Source organism: Rhamphochromis sp. 'chilingali' (assembly GCF_963969265.1).
Source record: "Rhamphochromis sp. 'chilingali' genome assembly, chromosome: 22".
Taxonomy (NCBI): domain Eukaryota; kingdom Metazoa; phylum Chordata; class Actinopteri; order Cichliformes; family Cichlidae; genus Rhamphochromis; species Rhamphochromis sp. 'chilingali'.
This window is the reverse complement of record NC_137950.1, coordinates 22,420,342-22,438,906: the sequence shown is the minus strand read 5'-3', so window position 1 is coordinate 22,438,906 and position 18,565 is coordinate 22,420,342. Positions and strand designations below refer to the sequence as shown.

General features: G+C 42.6%; 1 protein-coding gene across 1 annotated transcript; it reads left to right on the top strand.

Moving 5' to 3' along the window:
• The first annotated feature begins 4,324 nt into the window (after positions 1-4,324).
• Positions 4,325-18,359, top strand: trim8b (tripartite motif containing 8b). The gene is made up of 5 exons (XM_080872101.1): positions 4,325-6,922; positions 15,397-15,492; positions 15,602-15,867; positions 15,974-16,089; positions 16,210-18,359. Exons 1-5 carry the CDS (start codon positions 6,317-6,319, stop codon positions 16,908-16,910), a joined length of 1,785 nt encoding a protein of 594 aa, XP_080728227.1. The 5' UTR covers positions 4,325-6,316; the 3' UTR covers positions 16,911-18,359.
• Positions 18,360-18,565: the final 206 nt, after the last annotated feature.

The following is an 18,565-nucleotide window of genomic DNA, read 5'->3' as shown; positions in this document are numbered from 1 at the left end:
CGCGAACAATGTTAGTATTGCAACATCTTCAAATGTAGCCAGTAATGTTTTCATTTTTCATGTACCCGTTATTGTTGTTACAGTATATAACATAGTGAGCACGCTGAACTATAGCAGTTTATCACAGTTATTATTTTCATATTTTACGTTGGTTTTTTTCCCATTTATTCACATTAAGATTTTATTTTATTTTTTAAATGTTTCTATTCGTTTCATTTATTTATGTTAGTTTGTTAGTCTTTTTCTAATTGGAGTTCAGAACAATGCAAAAGAGTAAAATTAAGGACATTTCCAAAATATTTTTATTTTATTCAACATCATGTTTACTTGATGAATGTTCATTCATCTATCGCTTCCACTTATCCTTTTTAAGGTCACGGGGGGGCGCTGAAGCATATCCCAGCTGTCTTTGGGCAAGAGGCAGGGTTCACCCTGGACAGGTCTCCAGTCTATCACAGGGCTAACACATAGACAGAGACAAACATTCGCACTCACATTTACTCCCGCATTCACATATATGGGCAATTTAGTGTTTCCAATTAACCTAACGCCACTAACTGCATGTCTTTGGACTGTGGGAGGAAGCCAGAGTACCTGGAGAGAACCCACACAATCACGGGGAGAACATGCAAACTCCACACAGACCCCGGCCAGATGGTGGAATTGAACTCAGGACCTTCTTGCTGTGTGGCAACAGTGCTAACCATTGGTGAATGTATATTTAGTTTTGTTTTTTTTAACAGTAGTATTTAACTTTTTTAGTTTTGTTTAGAGTAGATTTTAAATTTTTGTTTTTAACACCTCACACATGATCTGGCATCAAAGTATTTCCCTGACGTGCACCTAAGCTGCAAACCTGCTTGACCTCTTAGGTCATCTAGATCAAGCTGCCTGGTTATATTCCAGGTTTCCATTAAAACTGTTGGAGAAGCTCATACTTTTTGTGTTCAACAACCTATTAAACCGTGTTAGATGTGCTCCAACAAATCAGTGCTTAAGGGTGTTTAGTTCCTGCTCTTAAGTATTTTACAATTGAAAAACATATTTTAGGTTTAATTAATTTTATTGGACTACTGTTGAGCTGTTTGTTTGTTGTTTGCTCAAGAAAGATGTTAAATCTTTATATAATTTATATAAATCTCCTGTGTTGTAATTCTGGTTACCCATTATCACTGATGAGGCTGTTATTAAAACAAGAAGGTGAGTGTTGATTTATTGGAATAAGACATAACCAAATCAGCCACGGATTACAAATAGTAAAAGACTTGAATGTAGTGGAGTAAAATGTGCAATATAGATGCAAAAGTCCCATTTTTCTAAGGCATGATCCCTGATTATACATTATGCTATGTATCTTCAGTATCCCCCACCATATTACACCTCAACTACCAGTACAAACCATTTAAACAAGGTAGGATGAAGCCATGCTTTCATGTTGTTTAGGTCAAATACTACCTGTATGTCACAAAACAGACTCATCCAACAAGCAATGTTTTTTGTTTTGTTGGGGGAGGGTTCAGTCTTCAGTCCAGTTTTAAAGATCCTGTGTAAATTTTTAGTGGCACCCAGCGTGGTCTTCTGCTGCCAAAGCCCATTTGTGTCAGGGTTATACGTTCAGAGATTATCTTCTGCATACTTTGGTTGTAACGTTCAGTTGTCTGAGTTACTGTTGCCTTCCTATCAGCTTGAAGCAATCTGAATCTGGTCATCCTCATCTGACCTCTAGCATCAACAAGCCTACAGAACTGCCACAGACTGGATATTTTCTTTTTTTTAGACTGCTCTCTATAAACCCTAGAGTTAGTTGAGTGGGAAAATCCCAGCAGATCAGCAGTTTCTGAAATACTCAGAGCAGCCCATCTGGCACCAAGAAGAATGCCACATTGAAAGTCACTAAAATCACTTTTCTTCTTCAGTTTGTTGCTCAATTTGCAGGTTATCTTGACTATGTCTCTGTGCTTAAATGCACTGAGTTGCTGACATATAATTACATATTTTTTAAGGCGTCATTATTAAGTCCTAGGCAGCACACAGTGGTGCAGTAGTTAGTACTGTTGCCTCACAGCAACGTTCGACTGCACCATCTGGCCAGGGCCTTTCTGTGTAGAGTTTGTACGTCCTGTATTTGTGCGGGTTCTCTGCAAGTACTCCAGCTTCCTCCCACAGCCCAAAGACATGAAATTAGAGGGGTTAGGTTAACTGATAAATTGCCCTTCGGTGTGAACATGAGTGTGAATGGTTGTCTGTCTCTCTGTGTTAGGCCAGCAAATGACTGGCAACCTGTCCAGGGTGTACCCCGCCTCTCGCTCTATAATAGCTGGAATAGGCTCCAGTCCCCCAACAACCCTGACAAGGATAAGTGGAAGAGAACGGATAGATGGATGGATTATTATGTTCTTTGCATCCGCAGGTTAATCAAAACCTGCCAGTGTTTTGGTTAGACTGTAGATTTGAATTTACAACTTCTAAACTATGAAATCTACTACCATTGCATATGAGATCTGTGGCTATTGAAACTTTTAAAGAGCTGTTAAAGAGTTTTTAGTATAGGCTTGCTTTAAACTAGTGGATAATGTTGTTGTTTTAACACTTATATTATATTTTGTATTTGTTTGCTTGCTTTTCTTAAAAGGTGCTATTTAAATACATTTTATATACTTACTTAAAAAGTAATGAAAAGAGTGCTGTAATCTACCCGAGCACAAGAGGGCGCCTTTGAACGCTTTGAAATATTTAAAGCGAAGCGGTTTTAATGATATCAAACGTTCGAACATAAACAAAACCAACAAGAATAAAATTCACTCTGGAGAACATGGTATTCTTTTCTTTAAAAATGACTATAGTACTAAAACCAGATTACTGTAGCTTATTAGTCACTAATTGTTCCAGCTTTAATCCTATAAATAGACTTTTAGCCTACTTCTTATTCATGAACATATGAATATACGCTGAGCATACCTCTGTAGCTACCCTTACTCAAATTTTTAAAAGCAGGACTTAACATCAGGCAAATATTGCAACCTTCATTTACTGACTATAGACTGTTACTATTATACTCACATGTTACTTATTAATAAAGTGAACAAATCACTATTTAAATCCCGTTTCCGCCTAAATGTCCCTTTACTCTGTGAGGAATAAATCACACACACACACAAGCGGGTAATAGAGAGTCCAGGCCTTTAACAAATGCTGTAAGCCCTTTAGTATGTACGATCCCCGGCCCTTCCTCCCCGGCTCGTCCCTCATCTCCTCCCGGTTAAAACGTGACACACTTCAGTGACAGGTCACGTGATGGCCGTAGCGTTGATCCGGAAGGAGGGAGGGATGGAGGGGAGCGGGTTGAGTAGCGGGAGGAAGGGAGAGTAGAAGGGGATTGAAAATGCGTCAGGTCAGCCAGAGAGCGCGTGTAACAGAACGGAAGCTTGTGCGAGGAGGTTTCAAAATAAACATCAAGGAGCTTAAAGAGAGAAAAAAAAATCACCCATGACTGAAAAATGAAACCAACAAAGAAATGATAAAAACTCTGCAGTTCATCTAATGGTCACTTGAGGCTGGTTCCAAAAGTCAGTCAGTCCCCGAACTCCAATATTAAAATGCCCAACCAAACAGTGTTAAAAGAGCACGTTTGCAGCCTGGTACCAAAAACGAAAAAATAAATAAATAAAAATACCTGGCAGCACGAAGCTATTATGGGTTTATTGGTTTACTGAATTGACTTAATCTATGTTCAGTAATTGTCAATAAAGAATCATTCTGTTCTTCTTCTTCAGACTGAAGAAAACAGATCTTCTTCTGAAAATAAAGGTCAAGTTATTTTCCATAGTGGACCAAATTAAATGACCAAATTTATGCTATAGAACCCAAAAAAACTAAATAAAATCTACTTAAAAACATGTGTACTTAAAAAAAAAAAGACTGGCAGTGGATAGATGCAAGGACCCCAAAAGTTACGCTTTGGTGGAAAATAGATGTTCTATTAGACACAATAAGATGGCTGATCAAATCATTTGACTAACTCATCTACCAGCCATGGCAGTTATTAGTGTTGAAAATATAACTTTAATCTTTACATTTCGACTTCATCCTCAGAATGTTATTTAGACTTTATCCTGAAAATAATATTTTGACTTTTAGATCGAAAGTTAGACTTTATTCTCAAAATGCAGAAGAGGATTAGGGCCAATATGCCAAAATGGCCAGGGTAGAATTCCGAGGAAAAAGGTCCTAGTGGTGATTTTCGACTACACTGAAACTTGTTTTTAGTTTGGAAATCACCACCGGAAGCTGCCCGAGGTAATGGCTATCTTGACTTTGCTTCAGTTCAGCTCGCCTGCATTCCTCCTCTCTCTAAACCCTGGCCGATAGAGACAGAGAAAGAAAGGAGGAGCAGGAGGGGGGCAGATAACACAAATTATTATTCACAACCGTGTTGGATTTTTATGAAACCCGGAGTCGACTCATACGGGACACATCAAGCCACGAAAATTACTCCTGCCAGACGGCTCCTTCGGACGTACAATACCGAGAAAATGCGTATTTTTCTTTACTGAAAAGGGGACTGTGGCGTTGATGAGTCTGTGTAGGACAGCTATCGAAAAGCAGCTTTGGTGAAACAGCCTACAGCGTTTCCACAGCGGATATCTACTTTTTGTCTTTCTTTTTTTAAAATGAGGATTTGCAAGATGGCTGATGACAGCTAGCCCTAACAAGGACAGAAACGCGACGTCCCCTTTAAGATCAGGAGGGTATATTTTTGTATTTTTTTTGTAATTTTTTTAGTTAAATATATAAATATGGCTGCTTCTAAAAATAATGACCATAGGTTATATTAGCAGCGACTGTCCTCGTGTGAAAGCGGAGTGGATGTAGTGTTTATCTGTACCTGTGCTATGGTAGAAAATGGTGAGGTGACGTCTGAGGTAATTTACGCGATTTAATCGAGATAAGGAAGTACATAAATATGTTGTTGGCTGAAGGCTGTAGGGGGGGAAATGGTACAAACCAAAGTAAAATAAAATAAAATGAAGGGGTCCACAGCTGAGAACTAGTAATCTTTGTGTGAGGAGATATTTGATAGATGTTTCTGGCTCTGCAACAGCAGCCCAACATTCCTGCGGATCCTAAAAACCCCTTTGTTTTGTGCGCAAGAGCTGGACTCGACTATTAAAACGATTAACTATGCAGTAAACAGCCTCGATGTGATGGCCCGGGTATGATTTCCTTTTTAATGAGATTATAAGGCCTTTGTTGTCGACTGAAAACTGGTAGAAAAGCTGCGGCCTTGTGTTCAGATATGCGAGCTGTGCCACATAGCAGGCGTTATTCATCAAATGGAAATGTCGCTTTTATGTCAAATTGAAGGGCTGGAGGTACCTGTGTTTTTCCATCTGACCTTTGAAACAGCTTTTTCTGCCTACTGCCAAACCATCGCTGGTTGTATGTATAATTAAATTGCTGGTAGAGGCTACTCGGATACTTATTTATGATTCAGCGGACAAAAGCATTGCGCTGCGTTGTGATTATAGAGGAAATCAAGCGTCCTTGAGATCCCGATAAAACAGGTTCAGCTATTTTTTTTCTCTCTCTCTCTCTCTCTGTAAAGCTTTCTGTGTGGGAATAGTAATCAGGGTGTGGGCTCCAGCAGTCCTTTCTCGTGCTTTTCATGTTTTCATGCATGGTTTGTTGGTCTGAATTGTCCACAGTCAGTCATAATCCGGCGTTTAAGTGGAAGAGAGCTGTGAAGGTAAGGGCAGAAAAGGATCAAGTGTCTATTCCCGTGCTACACAGAGATTGAGTCTCTCCCTCGTCGTACAGGTAATTGTGTAGATCTTAATTCTCTGTGCCTTGTTTGCATTTCGTGGTTTACCTGTAGCAGACAGGCTGTTGGCTTCCTGCAGCAGGCCTTTAAACAGACACACACAGAAGCTGTGAAGTGAAGGCAGGCCCAGTGCTTGTGTGTATGTGTGAGTGTGTGTGTGATTTAGGGGAAAGGAAAGCACAGTTTACTGTAATCTGCATAACGTCAGCCCCTGTTGCATGTGTTGAAATCACCAAGGTGTTGTCATTTTTGCCTGAAGCCTTCTCTGGTCAGGTTTCTGGAATTTTGCCTTCATGCTGCAGTAATAAGCAATACTCGTCATCTGTCAGGGAGACTCCTCTAATTTGGTCACAAAGGTCGGCCTACACAGACTGATCTTTCAGGGGCGGCATTGGGTCTGGTTTTATCTTCTTTCTTTTTTTCGCGAGACTCAGTTTGAGAGTGTCAGGTTTCCTGTGAGAGAGACAGAGGTCTGAAAGGAGTGGAAACCAGTGTATGCCTGCCTGCACCATGATGGCCTCTGACATGGCTGAGACATGGAGGAACTGTTTTGAGGAGGAGCTTATCTGCCCCATCTGCCTACACGTGTTCTCAGATCCCATCCAGCTGCCCTGCAAGCACAACTTCTGCCGGGGCTGCATCAGCGAGGCCTGGGCCAAAGACTCCTCGCTGGCTCGCTGCCCCGAGTGCAATCATGCTTACACCCAGAAGCCCAGCCTGGAGAAGAACCACAAACTATCCAACATAGTTGAGAAGTACAACGCCCTGAGCGTGGAGAAGGCCACCACGCCGACACTGCAGTGCATTCTCTGCCGCCGGGGTCCCCCACTCCCCGCCGTGAAGGTCTGCCTGCGCTGCAACGCCCCGTGCTGCCAGTCACACGTCCAGACACACCTGCAGCAGCCGTGCTCAGCCCTCGGGCACCTGTTGGTGGAGGCGGAGGCGGTGAAGGCCTGGACCTGCCCCCAGCACGACGAGTACAGGCTGTACCACTGCGAGGCCGAGCAGACGGCTGTGTGTCAGTACTGCTGCTTCGCCCGTTGCCATCCCAGCCACGGCCACGCCGTCACTGATGTGGAGCTGCGACGCAATGACATCAGAGTAAGGGAAAACGAATACAGTGTGCTTACTTTAAACACTTGTTTTTTCCATTTCTTATATGTGCTCAAGTGACTCGAATAAGAACAGGGGAAAGAAAACTACTGACGTCTTGTACGTTACTCAGATTGGTTGATAAGATATTTAAAAGGAAACCAGTAGGAGTATTGAACCTGTGGCTTCAGAGTCATATGCAGCTCTTTCTGCCATCTCCAGTGGCTTCCTGTGGCCAGACCTAGATGATTGTAAACATAGAAATGAATAATAGTTGCTTTATAACAGCCCCGATTCCTTCAGTTGACAATTTTTTTTGTTTGTTTATTTGTTTTGTTGTTAGTAATGATAAAAGCAACTAATTTTTAGTATTTTAGTTCATAAATGCTGTAAGACTTTGAAGAAATTGTAATAGGTTAATTTATACTAAGTGGACATTATAAAGCTAGAATATATTTTGGGGTCAAAAATTACTGGAAAAAAGCACTTTTGCTAGTAAAATCTGTAAAATCTATTTAACTATGATTTTTTTTTAAAAAAATCAGTGGTGTCACATTGGATCGTCTGTCGAATATTTTCTACATTTTGCTGATAGACTACAACAATTAATCAAAAAAATAATCAATAGTTTCAGCCCTACTTACTGCTCTCTGCTCATCAGAGATCAATAAGTGCTGGCTTTTATAACAGCATCACACCATCCTGCAAGCTCATTTTTCATCCACTTTGTAGCTTTCAAGCAAACATCAGCAGAACAAAGAGCATATTTAATGCCTTCCCGTGCCACATTTAAGACCTAAAGTGGAGATTTCTGCTGCCACAATAAGTTGTTGATTGTTTACCTCGTTACACAATCCCGTCTTCAATAACAGAACACTTTCCCATTTTAAGAAATGGTTGCATTTCAAGTGTTTCAGGTCTATCTCGCATTTTTTCAGTGGTGATCCATTCCAGCCTCCGTTCTCATCTGCTGGAATGACAAACAATGTGGTCGAGAGTGGAACAATGAGGGGCCCTCAGAGGGCCTTATCTCCCCAGCACAGGTGCATCCGAGCTCAGGGATCGCCAGTTGTGTGCGGCAGGGGTGGGAGTAGAGACGAGGGGAAGGGGGATTAAAGTGATTCGTCACTTGATTCTGCGGTCTACTTGGGGTTTTTTATTAACCTCTTCCTTTCCTGAGGGGTTGGTGCTTACTGCAGCTCGTTCTAGCGGAGGCTGGGCGAGTTTCCTAGCCTCTGTTCTTTCTTTTGAAGGGGTGGTTGACAGGCGCGTCCAGTCAGAGTGAAAACCAATTCCATCTGACTCATTTAGTTCACCCAACACCCTGTTTAGGTGGCAACCGTGTTATGGTTGGGCATTTTTCCTGCTGGTAATGCTATGACTCAGCTTTACGTATAGTAAATCAGTCACCTGTAGCGCACAAATGACTCTCAGGTGGGCTAAATTTAGAAGTTGTACTGTTAAAATCTGTCATATTTGCATTTTTACTAAAATACACTATTGTGGCCTGATGTTTATTGACCTTTAATCTGTGTCAGTGACCTGAATATGTGAAGAAGGAAACGTCTTACAGGTTAAGAAAAAAACACACAAGCATTCTGTTTAGTTTCATTCGTGGGACCATGCACAAAAACATTAATCCTATAAGAGAAAAGATGCTTTGTACCAGATTTAGCTACAAGCCAATTTACATCCAAGGTTTCTGGGCAGTGACACAAAACATGGCGCTCATTACATGATGTTGGATGATGAAAGGGTTAGCGTGGGTTACCGACGAGAAACAAGATCTGTGGTTTAGATGGGCTTTAGACAAATTCATGGATGTGCAGCATAAAATACACAGTTGAATAACCCATCACACATGAATCTCTAAGGCCTCAGTCACACTGGTCTAGAGACCGGTCAGCAAACCAAAGGCAACCATATGAGGTTTGTTCCCCAACTGGTTGCCAGTTGATTGGTGGTAGTTTTTAGGCGAATTGGGTAACAAAGAGGGTCCTGCAAGCAGATTGCCCCATTAGTAGTCCATAGTTTCCATGGAGCACAGAGTGGTCTGCAAATATTTGCTGTTTACTCTCCAAGCTGTAGTAAAACAATGGAAAACGGTAACCTAACATTTCGGGTTTGTTTCACACTTTTTTTTTTTTTTTTTTTTTTTTAGTCGTACTACTGCTAGCTGTAAATGAACCAAGTAGATGCTAATTTGTCAGTGATCCCACAGGTGTGATACTCTATTTAGAAATAGCTTCACTAATAATAGGTTAATAGATTGTCAGTCCATTAATCTACAAATTGCATGGAGTGTAAAATATACAGATAAGGTGAAAATACCCACATGGTGGTGGCTTCATATGCTTTATTTTCCTTAGCCAACAGTCCAGAACTACAGGGAAAACCAGTTTAAGTCTTTGAATTCACAAGAGATGGCTCAGCCATTCACCTGCCTTGGCATTTACAAGTACAGGGCTCCCGACACCCACTGCTTGTTGGCTCCTATAATTGTAGAAGGTTTTTTGGAAGGTTTGCATTCAAGCAAGACCTTCAGTAACAACAGATATGATACTAAATATATGAAGGAGCTGGGGTGAAGAAGGGTTGCAAAGCGGCTTGCAGATGCAGGGCTAAAGCAGCTTTAATAGAGCGTCTTATATGAGATTTATGGATGTGTAAAGGATATCAGCTGATGTGGGCTGGCATTTAGATTAGCTGATCTGCCAGGATTGGGGCCGAGTTTGATTGTAAGGCCTGCCGAAACTGGTTCCTGTGCTCATGTTTTTTGGGCCCTCAAACACATTTTAGCCAGATCTAAACAAAAAGATCTCCAGTATAGTCAAATTATTTTTCCTGCCAACTTTCTGTTGACCACGTTTAATTTAATCAAATATAATTGCACATCTTTATTATATAAACGGTCAGAAATGTCTTGGCCCTTACTATAAATGAACAGTTCTGAGCCCGGAAAAAACCCTACAGTAAAAAAAATGCTGCACTAGGTTAGAAGTCAATTACAAACTCTCTTCTTGTTACACTGTAAAATGTCTCACTAGCCGCTTTAAAAATACAGCATCAACCAGACTTTAACCTCATTAAAAATTTATATTTTATGAAATAAAAGAGCAGAAGCTGTCTCTGAATAAATAGACCACGAGGTAAATTGTATCTCATCTGGGTGGTTGACCATGTTTTTAAGATGATGCAAACAGGAAAAAAAAAATCTAATGTCACTGAGCTCATTCACAGCCCCAGTCCATAAATATTTTAGATATTTGTCTACATGTATTAACTACTAGCAGATCCTCCATGTTGAATGTGATTTAAGGCTTGCAGAGAGGAACCACCCCTCCCTTTCACACATACACACAACCCTACAGGCCCCACCCTGCTCTTCACCTCCATCAGTCCCCCTCCAACAAATTCACCTCCCTAACACCATCCACCAGTCACTCCCGGTGAGGACCGACCTTCCCTCTGGCCCCGTTCTCCTGCTCTGGTGGTTCTGATGGAAAAGACACTGTGGTGAAATGACAACTAAAAAGCCCCCTCCCCTCTTCAATACCCCCTGTTTCCTCCCTCCCTTCCTCCCTGAGAGGTTCTCTGCAAAGCCTCAGCTTCTTCGACCCTGTTTTTCCCCCTCTGGCTTCTGCTCAGAGCCTAACTCAATCAGTCAGCACAACCAGGTCACCGTCCTGGATCTAACCATGCCAACTGTGTGTGTGTGTGTGTGTGTGTGTGTGTGTGTGTGTGTGTGTGTGTGTGTGTGTGTGTGTGTGTGTGAGTGAGAGGGAGAGAGATATCTAGGGCAGCAATTCCCAACCATGTGCTGCTGAGGCCCAGGAGTATGCAGGTTTTCATTCCTATCAGCCTCTACAGCAGCTGATCACTAATGATAAAAGCAGCTGCTGTTGGCTAGAATGACTGCGCAGTGACGATGATGATTGTGGTGGTTGTATGTGAATAAACCTTCAGCCTGAGGAAAAACAAATGATTAATGGCATGCCAAGCTAATGACAGACTCATCCTTTAATTAAGGCTGTCTGACTGTTGAATACTGAAAGTTATTCATGCTCACCAGAGGATGAATCCTAAGCATTATGGTGACCACCATGAGGTTTGCTAATCCTTGGGTGCATACACATTTTAGGTTGAATGTCATTCATTTGGTGATCATTTAATACCTTAAAGTCTCTTTAGACATGCTTTTATCCTAGTCCCGTCCCCAATTTGGTTGTATTTGTTATTTCTCTCTTTATGCTGTACCTCAAAGCATTTTTTTATTAACCAGTCTTATATTAAACATATATTTGCTTATTTATTCATGGATGGCACTCACAAATGTATGAGCTAAGCACTATCATCCCAAATTGTTGTCTGATGAGCCAATCAGAAAATGAGATTATGTCTACAGATATCATTTCCCAGTTATTCAAATTTTATTTTATTATTTTTTTAGGTTTAGAGATTGTGTCATAGTAAGTTGGTAGACAAAAAAAAGCAAAGTGATAATTTTAATCCCACTGAAAAAAGTTACAAAGTAATAAAGAATAAGGGGGGGGGGGGGGGGGTATATATGCTGAAAATGGGTTACTTTAGGCTGTTGCCCAGTGGTTGCTCGGCACAGTGCATAATACACTTTTTATGCATATCCATGACTTGTTCTTCCAATGAATTTTAAGTGATGTGTAACAGGTTCTAGATGCATAGCCCATTGCTACACATCATGATATCAGATATATAAGAACCTCCAGAGGCCTAAGATTTACCCCTGAGCCAGGGTTAGTTGCTCAACTCTTGATGGTAGGAGAATTTGAAGGACAACGTAACACAGACTCATTTAGTGTGTTACTGACGTCCATTGGTATCATTATTAGATTACACTGCTAATTTTAGTACTAATTAACAAATGTTAGCTTATGGGGTGCAATGTGTGCAGGGTGGCGGCCAGGGGCAGAGACCCTGGTGGACTGATCCCAGCTACCGAGTCTAGCGATTGGGACATGGAATGTCACCTGTCTGATGGGGAAGGAGCCTGAGCTAGTGCGTGAGGTTGAGAGGTATTGGCTAGTCAGGGTCACCTCAACACATGGCTTGGGCTTTGAAAAAAATGGATTGTCGGGCAGTGGAGGGAATACTTTGAGGGCCTTATCCCACTGCCAGATCTTCCGTAGAGGAAGAAGAGTCTGGGGACAAGGGGGTGGAGTCACTGAGGCAGTTAAACAGGGCCCATGGGATAGATGAGGTTTGCCCCGAGTTCCTGATGGCTCTGGATGTTGTAGGGTTATCTTAGTTGACACGCCTCTACAATATTGCATGGCAATCAGGGGTAGTGCGTCTGAATTGGCAAACTGGAGATGGTGGTTCCCATCTTGATGAAGGGGCAATAGAGTGTGTGCTCCAAATATAGGGGGATCACACTCCTCAGCCTCCCTGGTAAAGTCTATGCCAGTGTGCTGGAAAGCAGAGTTTGTCAGAAAGTCAAACGTCAGATAAAGTTGGAACAATGCAGTTTTCGTACCGATCACGGAACAGTGGACCACCTCTTTACCCTCTCGAGAATACTTCAGGGTGCATGGGAGTTTGCCCAACCAGTCTACATGTGTCCAATTGGGTGGTCTCAGAATCTTATCTCTCCTTTTTGCAGATGACGTGGTTCTGTTGGCTTCATCCAGTGGTGGCCTCTAACTCACACTGGAGCAGTTTGCAGCTGAGTGTGAAGCAGCTGGACTGAGAATCAGCTCCTCAAAGTCTGAGGCCACGGTCCTCAGCTGATAAAGGGTGCAGTACCCACTCCATTTCTGCCCTAAGTGGAGACGTTCAAGTATCTCGGGGTATTGTTCGTTAGTTACGTGAGCAAGTGCGCGACAGACAGATTGCTGCTGTGGCATGAGTCGTGTGAATGCTGTGCCAGTCCGTCGCGGTGAAAGAAGAGCTGAGTGTAAAAGCGAAGCTCCTGATCTACTGGTCAATCTGTACCCCTACCCGCACCTATGGTCGCCGAAAAGTGCCTGGCCTGTCTCATAGAGATGGGGTAAGAAGTTCAGCCATCCCATAAGGGCTCTTAGTAGAGCCACTAGCCACATCGAAAGGACCTAGTTGAGGTGATTTGGCTGTCTGGTCAAAGGTACTTTTATTGTCCCCAATGGGAAATTGATTTGCAGCATATCCACACATTAAACAACACATACATTTAAAAACACAAAAAAGAAAATCTGACGAGGATCCGAGGTGTTCCGGGCATGTCCCACTGGGAGGAGGCCCCAGGTCAGATTATATCTCTCGGCTGGCCTGGGAATGGCTTGGTGTTCCCCAGGACAAGCTGGAGGAGGAGGGTGGTCTGGGATTCTCTGCTTAGGCTGCTGCCCCCACGATCCAGCCCCAGATAAGCGGAAGAAAATGGGTGGATGGCTTTTGGAGATGCACAGATCTATCAGCTTAAGCCCATATCATCCAATAGTATGTCGTTTACTGATTTCACAATCTGATGTTTTTTTGTTGTTTTACATCAGTTTTATGCTAATCTAAGAGATAACATGATAAACTCTTAATAAGCCTCTTTGCACTGTGATGTTAGATTTCATAAAGGAAGATTTATTTTTATTTATTTATTTTTTTTACATAATAAACAAAAAAATAAATAAATAAAATAATGGCATCAGCAAAACTAAACTGTTCAAATTTCAAACTCCGTATGTTCAAAATTTATATGTTGAACATCTTGGGCTAAAATTTTACAGCTGGCGGATGCCACGTTCATTGTTAAATCATTAAACTTTTTTCATCTGCTCTTTTATTTCTGATTTTTCTTTTATTCATAAAATGCTACAGCAAATGAATCTGTTTTTATTTTAGTACAGTTTTACACTGGATGCCCTTCCCAACACAATCCTCCCATTAATCAGAGGTTTGGGATCGGCACTAGAAAAGCACTAGCTTATGACCCCCTAAGGCAGGGGTGTCAAACTCCAGTCCTCGAGGGCCTGTATCCTGCTTGTTTTTGAGATATCCCTGCCCTACCTGCTGCTGATTACCTGGATCAGGTGTGCTTTTGCCAATAAGAAGCTACAAGGGCAGGCTAGTTGGAAAACAAGCAGGACAGTGGCCCTCAAGGCCTAGAGTTTGACACCTGTGCCCTAAAATTATGGTTTCAAATTGGGGATCTTTAATATGTAAGGGCAACGTGTCAACCACTACACTATGGAGCCAAAAGTGAAAATTTGCTGGTTAATCCTCCTTAAATATGAGTATTTGCAAATTTTGGTGGTTAATTGGGGGAAATCTTTGGCTTTATTCTCTTACTAGGTTGAACCACCTTGGGCAAGATTTAACCTATTTATGAATAATTTATAGACTTAAAAAAAATTCTACTATTGAAATTCATTTGATTTTACTTACACATTTTTAACACTAATGAGTAAAAGTTGAATGCACAAATGCATCGTGAACTATCGCCAGTAAGCAGGACAACATTTACCAACATTAATGCCATGTATTTATTTTTATTCAGAGATGGTGTGGTGAAAAGCTTAAACACTAGCAGTACTTTAATTTTCTCAGACAGAAAATGACGATTCAAAACAAGAACAGAAAAATGTCGGTCAAATTGCTCTTTTAAACACAGGTGTCAGCCCTGAATTTCACAAACCTGTGCCCCCCTGGTCACACAGTTCACTAAATGATCGACTTGCCAAACAATACACCTGCATAGGATAACTATTCTAGCATTGTCATTGCGAGCATGTTGGCATGTAGCTGAAACCGGCACTTAGCACACCTGACCAAGAAGCAAAAAGGGCTGTAGCCATGTCAGCACCATCTTATCAATACGCTCCATTAAATGTTGAGTGAGGGTTATTTATATTTCCCATTAAATATTAGCAACACGAAGGGATCATCAAATCTGTGTCAATGGCATTCCCGCTATCCAAAATTTATGCAAAGGATTGTTGGTCTCGCACGGAGCCATTTATTCCTTCTTTTCTGTAAATTTTGGCCACAAGCTGAGCCGGATAAAACTCAGCTCGGCCTTTATTTCTTCACATGCCATCATCTTCATCATCATCATCATCCCAGAAAAAACAGACGCTGTTGCCACAACATTGCCATAGCTCGCAGAGCAGCCTCCTCTGTTTGAGTGTGTGTCTTTTAGAAAGAAAAGGCAGAATAGAGGAAGAGGAGTTGCACCAAGGGGAGAGCGAAGCTGCCGGAGCTTTTTCTGCCCATTTATCTATCTCTGCTCGCTGCCCCCGGCTCCCCCAACATTAGTCTTCACTCGCTAATGCAAACACAAAATAGCTGCTGGTTGCTATGACTGCATCCCCCTCCTTCCTCCCCCACAGGGATTGTGTGTTCGATGGAGACTAAATTAGCCCACTCCCGGATCCTAATATCTCAGGCTTGGGGAGGGGATGCTAGTAGCTGACCGAGGTCACAAGTTTCCAAGGCCACAAGGCGTTCTTTATTTATTTTCTGTCCTTCTCACCTCACAGCAAAACCTGTTAAGACAGCAGGAACGCGTGGAGGAGCGAGTGCAGGAGATTGAGGAACAGCTTTGCAAACTCGACTCAGACAAGTGTGTGGTGGAGGTATGTTTTTGCACGTCACTCCGTGGGCGCGTTTTCTCTTTTATGGCTCTATAAAATCTTTAGGAAATTTTGATTGGTGTGTGTGTGTGTGTGTGTGTTTATTTTACAGGACAGGGTATGTGAGCTGAAAGAGGAGGTGCGCCTGCAGTACCAGCGGATGCACCAGCTCCTGGAGGAGGATCTCGGTCGGACACTGGAGGCTCTGGATCGGGCTCAGGCTCGGTTTTGTCAGGAGAACGCAGCCCAGGTTTTAGCTCTCGGGGAGCAGCGCCACGAGGCCCAGAAGCTGCTGAGCTCCATCCAGACTGCCTTTGGGAAGGCGGAGGAGCTGAGCTTCATGAAAAACACCAAGCCTGTTAAAATCCTCACAGACAGGTGAGCAAACGGTCTTCATACAATGATTTTTATTTATTGAATTATTTTGGAGATGTTTCCAAGCAAACACCTTATCATGAACCCCGTCTCCTCGCACTTGTTGCAGATCTCAGGCATGTGTGGGCAGCAGTCTCCCTCCTTACAAAGTTGGGAATCTCAACTCTAAACTTTTCCTTTCTGAGATCTCAAAAAGAGAGAAGAGCTTGAAAAGAACACTTGAAGGTGAGAAAATGAAATACACCTGTTAGCTTTTAATGCAGGGCACGACCGTCATGGAAGTGTTTTTCTTTTAATTACCACTTACCTCTTCTCATTTCGCACTTTCTCTCTCTCGTCTCGTAGCTCCCCTCACCCCTCCCTCGACCTTCCTGCAGTCTGTTCCCGCCTATCCCAGCGGTCAGAGCTCTGGCTCTGGTGCAGAGAAACGGAAACATTCCACTGCTTTCCCAGAGGGAAATGGGAACGGCGGAAAAAATGCCGCACCGGGTTTCAAAGACTCGTCCTCCTCTTCCTCATCTTCTTCCTCGTCGTTAGCCAAACAGCCCTACCTGGGGTCCAGCTCTGCCTCTGGAGAAGGCCAGTCCACCAATCAGCAGGCTCTCGGACCCTGTGGCCCGCCTCACATCAGCGAGAGCGGCGGGACGGGAAGCGGGAGTGGCTCGTTGACTAATCACCATTCAGGCTCTGTATTCGGCTCCTCTCACTTCCCTCCTGGAGGCAGCAGTTCCTCGCACTCCTCCCAGCAGGCAGTGCTCCCTCAGTATGGCGGTCGCAAGATTCTGGTGTGCACGATGGATAACTGCTACTGCTCTGGAGTGCCCTCTGTGTCAGGCCACCGCAGCCACCCTCCGTATCCACGCTCGGGCTCTTTTCCCTGGGTCAGTGCCCAGGACTACCCCCCTCCTCCTGGCCTGGCTTCCGGAGGTCCGTCCATGCAGGGCTTGGCAGTGAGGGACTGGATAGACGCCTCACAGACACACAGACATGCAGATTTCTACGGGCTGTATGGGCAGCCCTCTACAAAGCACTACGTCACCAGTTAACAGAGCAAACACACACACACACACACACACACAGATATAGAGACAGGCACCAAAATAGCACACCTTTACAGACTTACTAACGGGAATAGACACAATACGATTATACTATACACATATTAAAATAATTGTTTATATCTACACACATACGCGCACACACATTCGGGGGCAGGGTTGATCTCTTTGTTTTTATTTTCTTCCTTTCTTTAATTTTGGTCCGTGTTTTCATGTAGTGTATTATACGTAAAATGCATAAACAGGCTGGTGAAACTCAGCTCAGCATTTTACACAGAAACAAGGAAGAGAAGCCTGAAGAGGAGACGAGGAGATGCATCTTTTTTTATTTATAGAGTAGGAGATGGACTGGTAGGAAATTAACTTTTAGTAGAGAATCTTCTCATGCTTCTTCAAGGCTTCTCACTGAGGCTAAAGGGAAAAGAGATTATACCGTGCAGTGTTGAGCTTTCCACGTTCAGCTCATGTTTCTCTGATATAATCACCCCTCCAGTTGTACTGAGGTCAATTGCCTTATGTTATTAGCAAACATATTTTTCTCCGCATAGCTGACTTTGTTTGACAGATCCTTTAAAAAGGGACTGCGGTCCCTGCGTGTCCGTTTTATTTTTATTGTCATGGCACTTCTTCCTTTCTTTGCTGAGTTCAGGGATGGATCGTACAGCTTGAACACAAAAAGCTCTTCCATGGAACACCCACAATGCACTTGTGGACGCCTTGCTATGCCTGGACTACAGATGCTGACCCACAGAGGGACAATAGAGCAGCGTCTAAAGGGCCGGCTGACCCCAGCCCTCTGCATTTTTGAGAATTCGGCCCGCATCCTTAGCACTCCCTTCCTGCTGCCACAGGACAGAAAATATTACAGACTGTTTCCATTTAGTGATGAATGACTTTGTGTTATTTGGTACACTTGTACGTTTAACGCTTGCCTACAGAGACTCTACTATTTTAGAGAAAAGGGCAAGACTGGGGAGACCAAACTAATCAGGCATCTGGACGATCTGATGATGCTGTAATTGTACTTCCTGCAGGGCAAAGATGTCACTTCCTCTCAATAAGCACACAAGCTCTTGGCTTCCTGTTTGCAGCTGAAAGCATGCAAGGAAGAGGTTTAGTTTGTTGTTTGTTTTTCTAAAAGCACTCAGATGAAGAACAATGGGGGAGAAGAAACTGTATGCTGTTTTAAAATGAGTGTACGAAAGAAACGAAGGGTGGGAGGAGCTTTTTTTTTCATGAACTTTTTCTAAAAGACTGGACTGCAAGATGTAAGCAATGGTTCATCATCCTTAAAAGTAGCTGTTACAACAGCCACGATAAAGAGAGAGGAAAAAAAAAAAAAAACCTAAAAGTATCTTTTTTTGTAAATATTTTGTGAAATGGAAAAATTACAGACGTGATTTGGAGAAAGGATCCAAATAAACAAGTTTAAACCAGTCTCTGCTGTCAACTGTGTATGTGCGAAACATCTCATGTTTAAAGGATAAGGTTGGTGATATTCTATATTTTTGTTACTGTAAATAAATCCCATAAAAAGACAAAAAACAGCTGTGTGTTAGTATTCAAATACGTTTCCACTTCCCCGTCATGTCCATACATAGCAGCAGCTTGTTTACTCCAACTAGAGATGTAAACAGGTAACA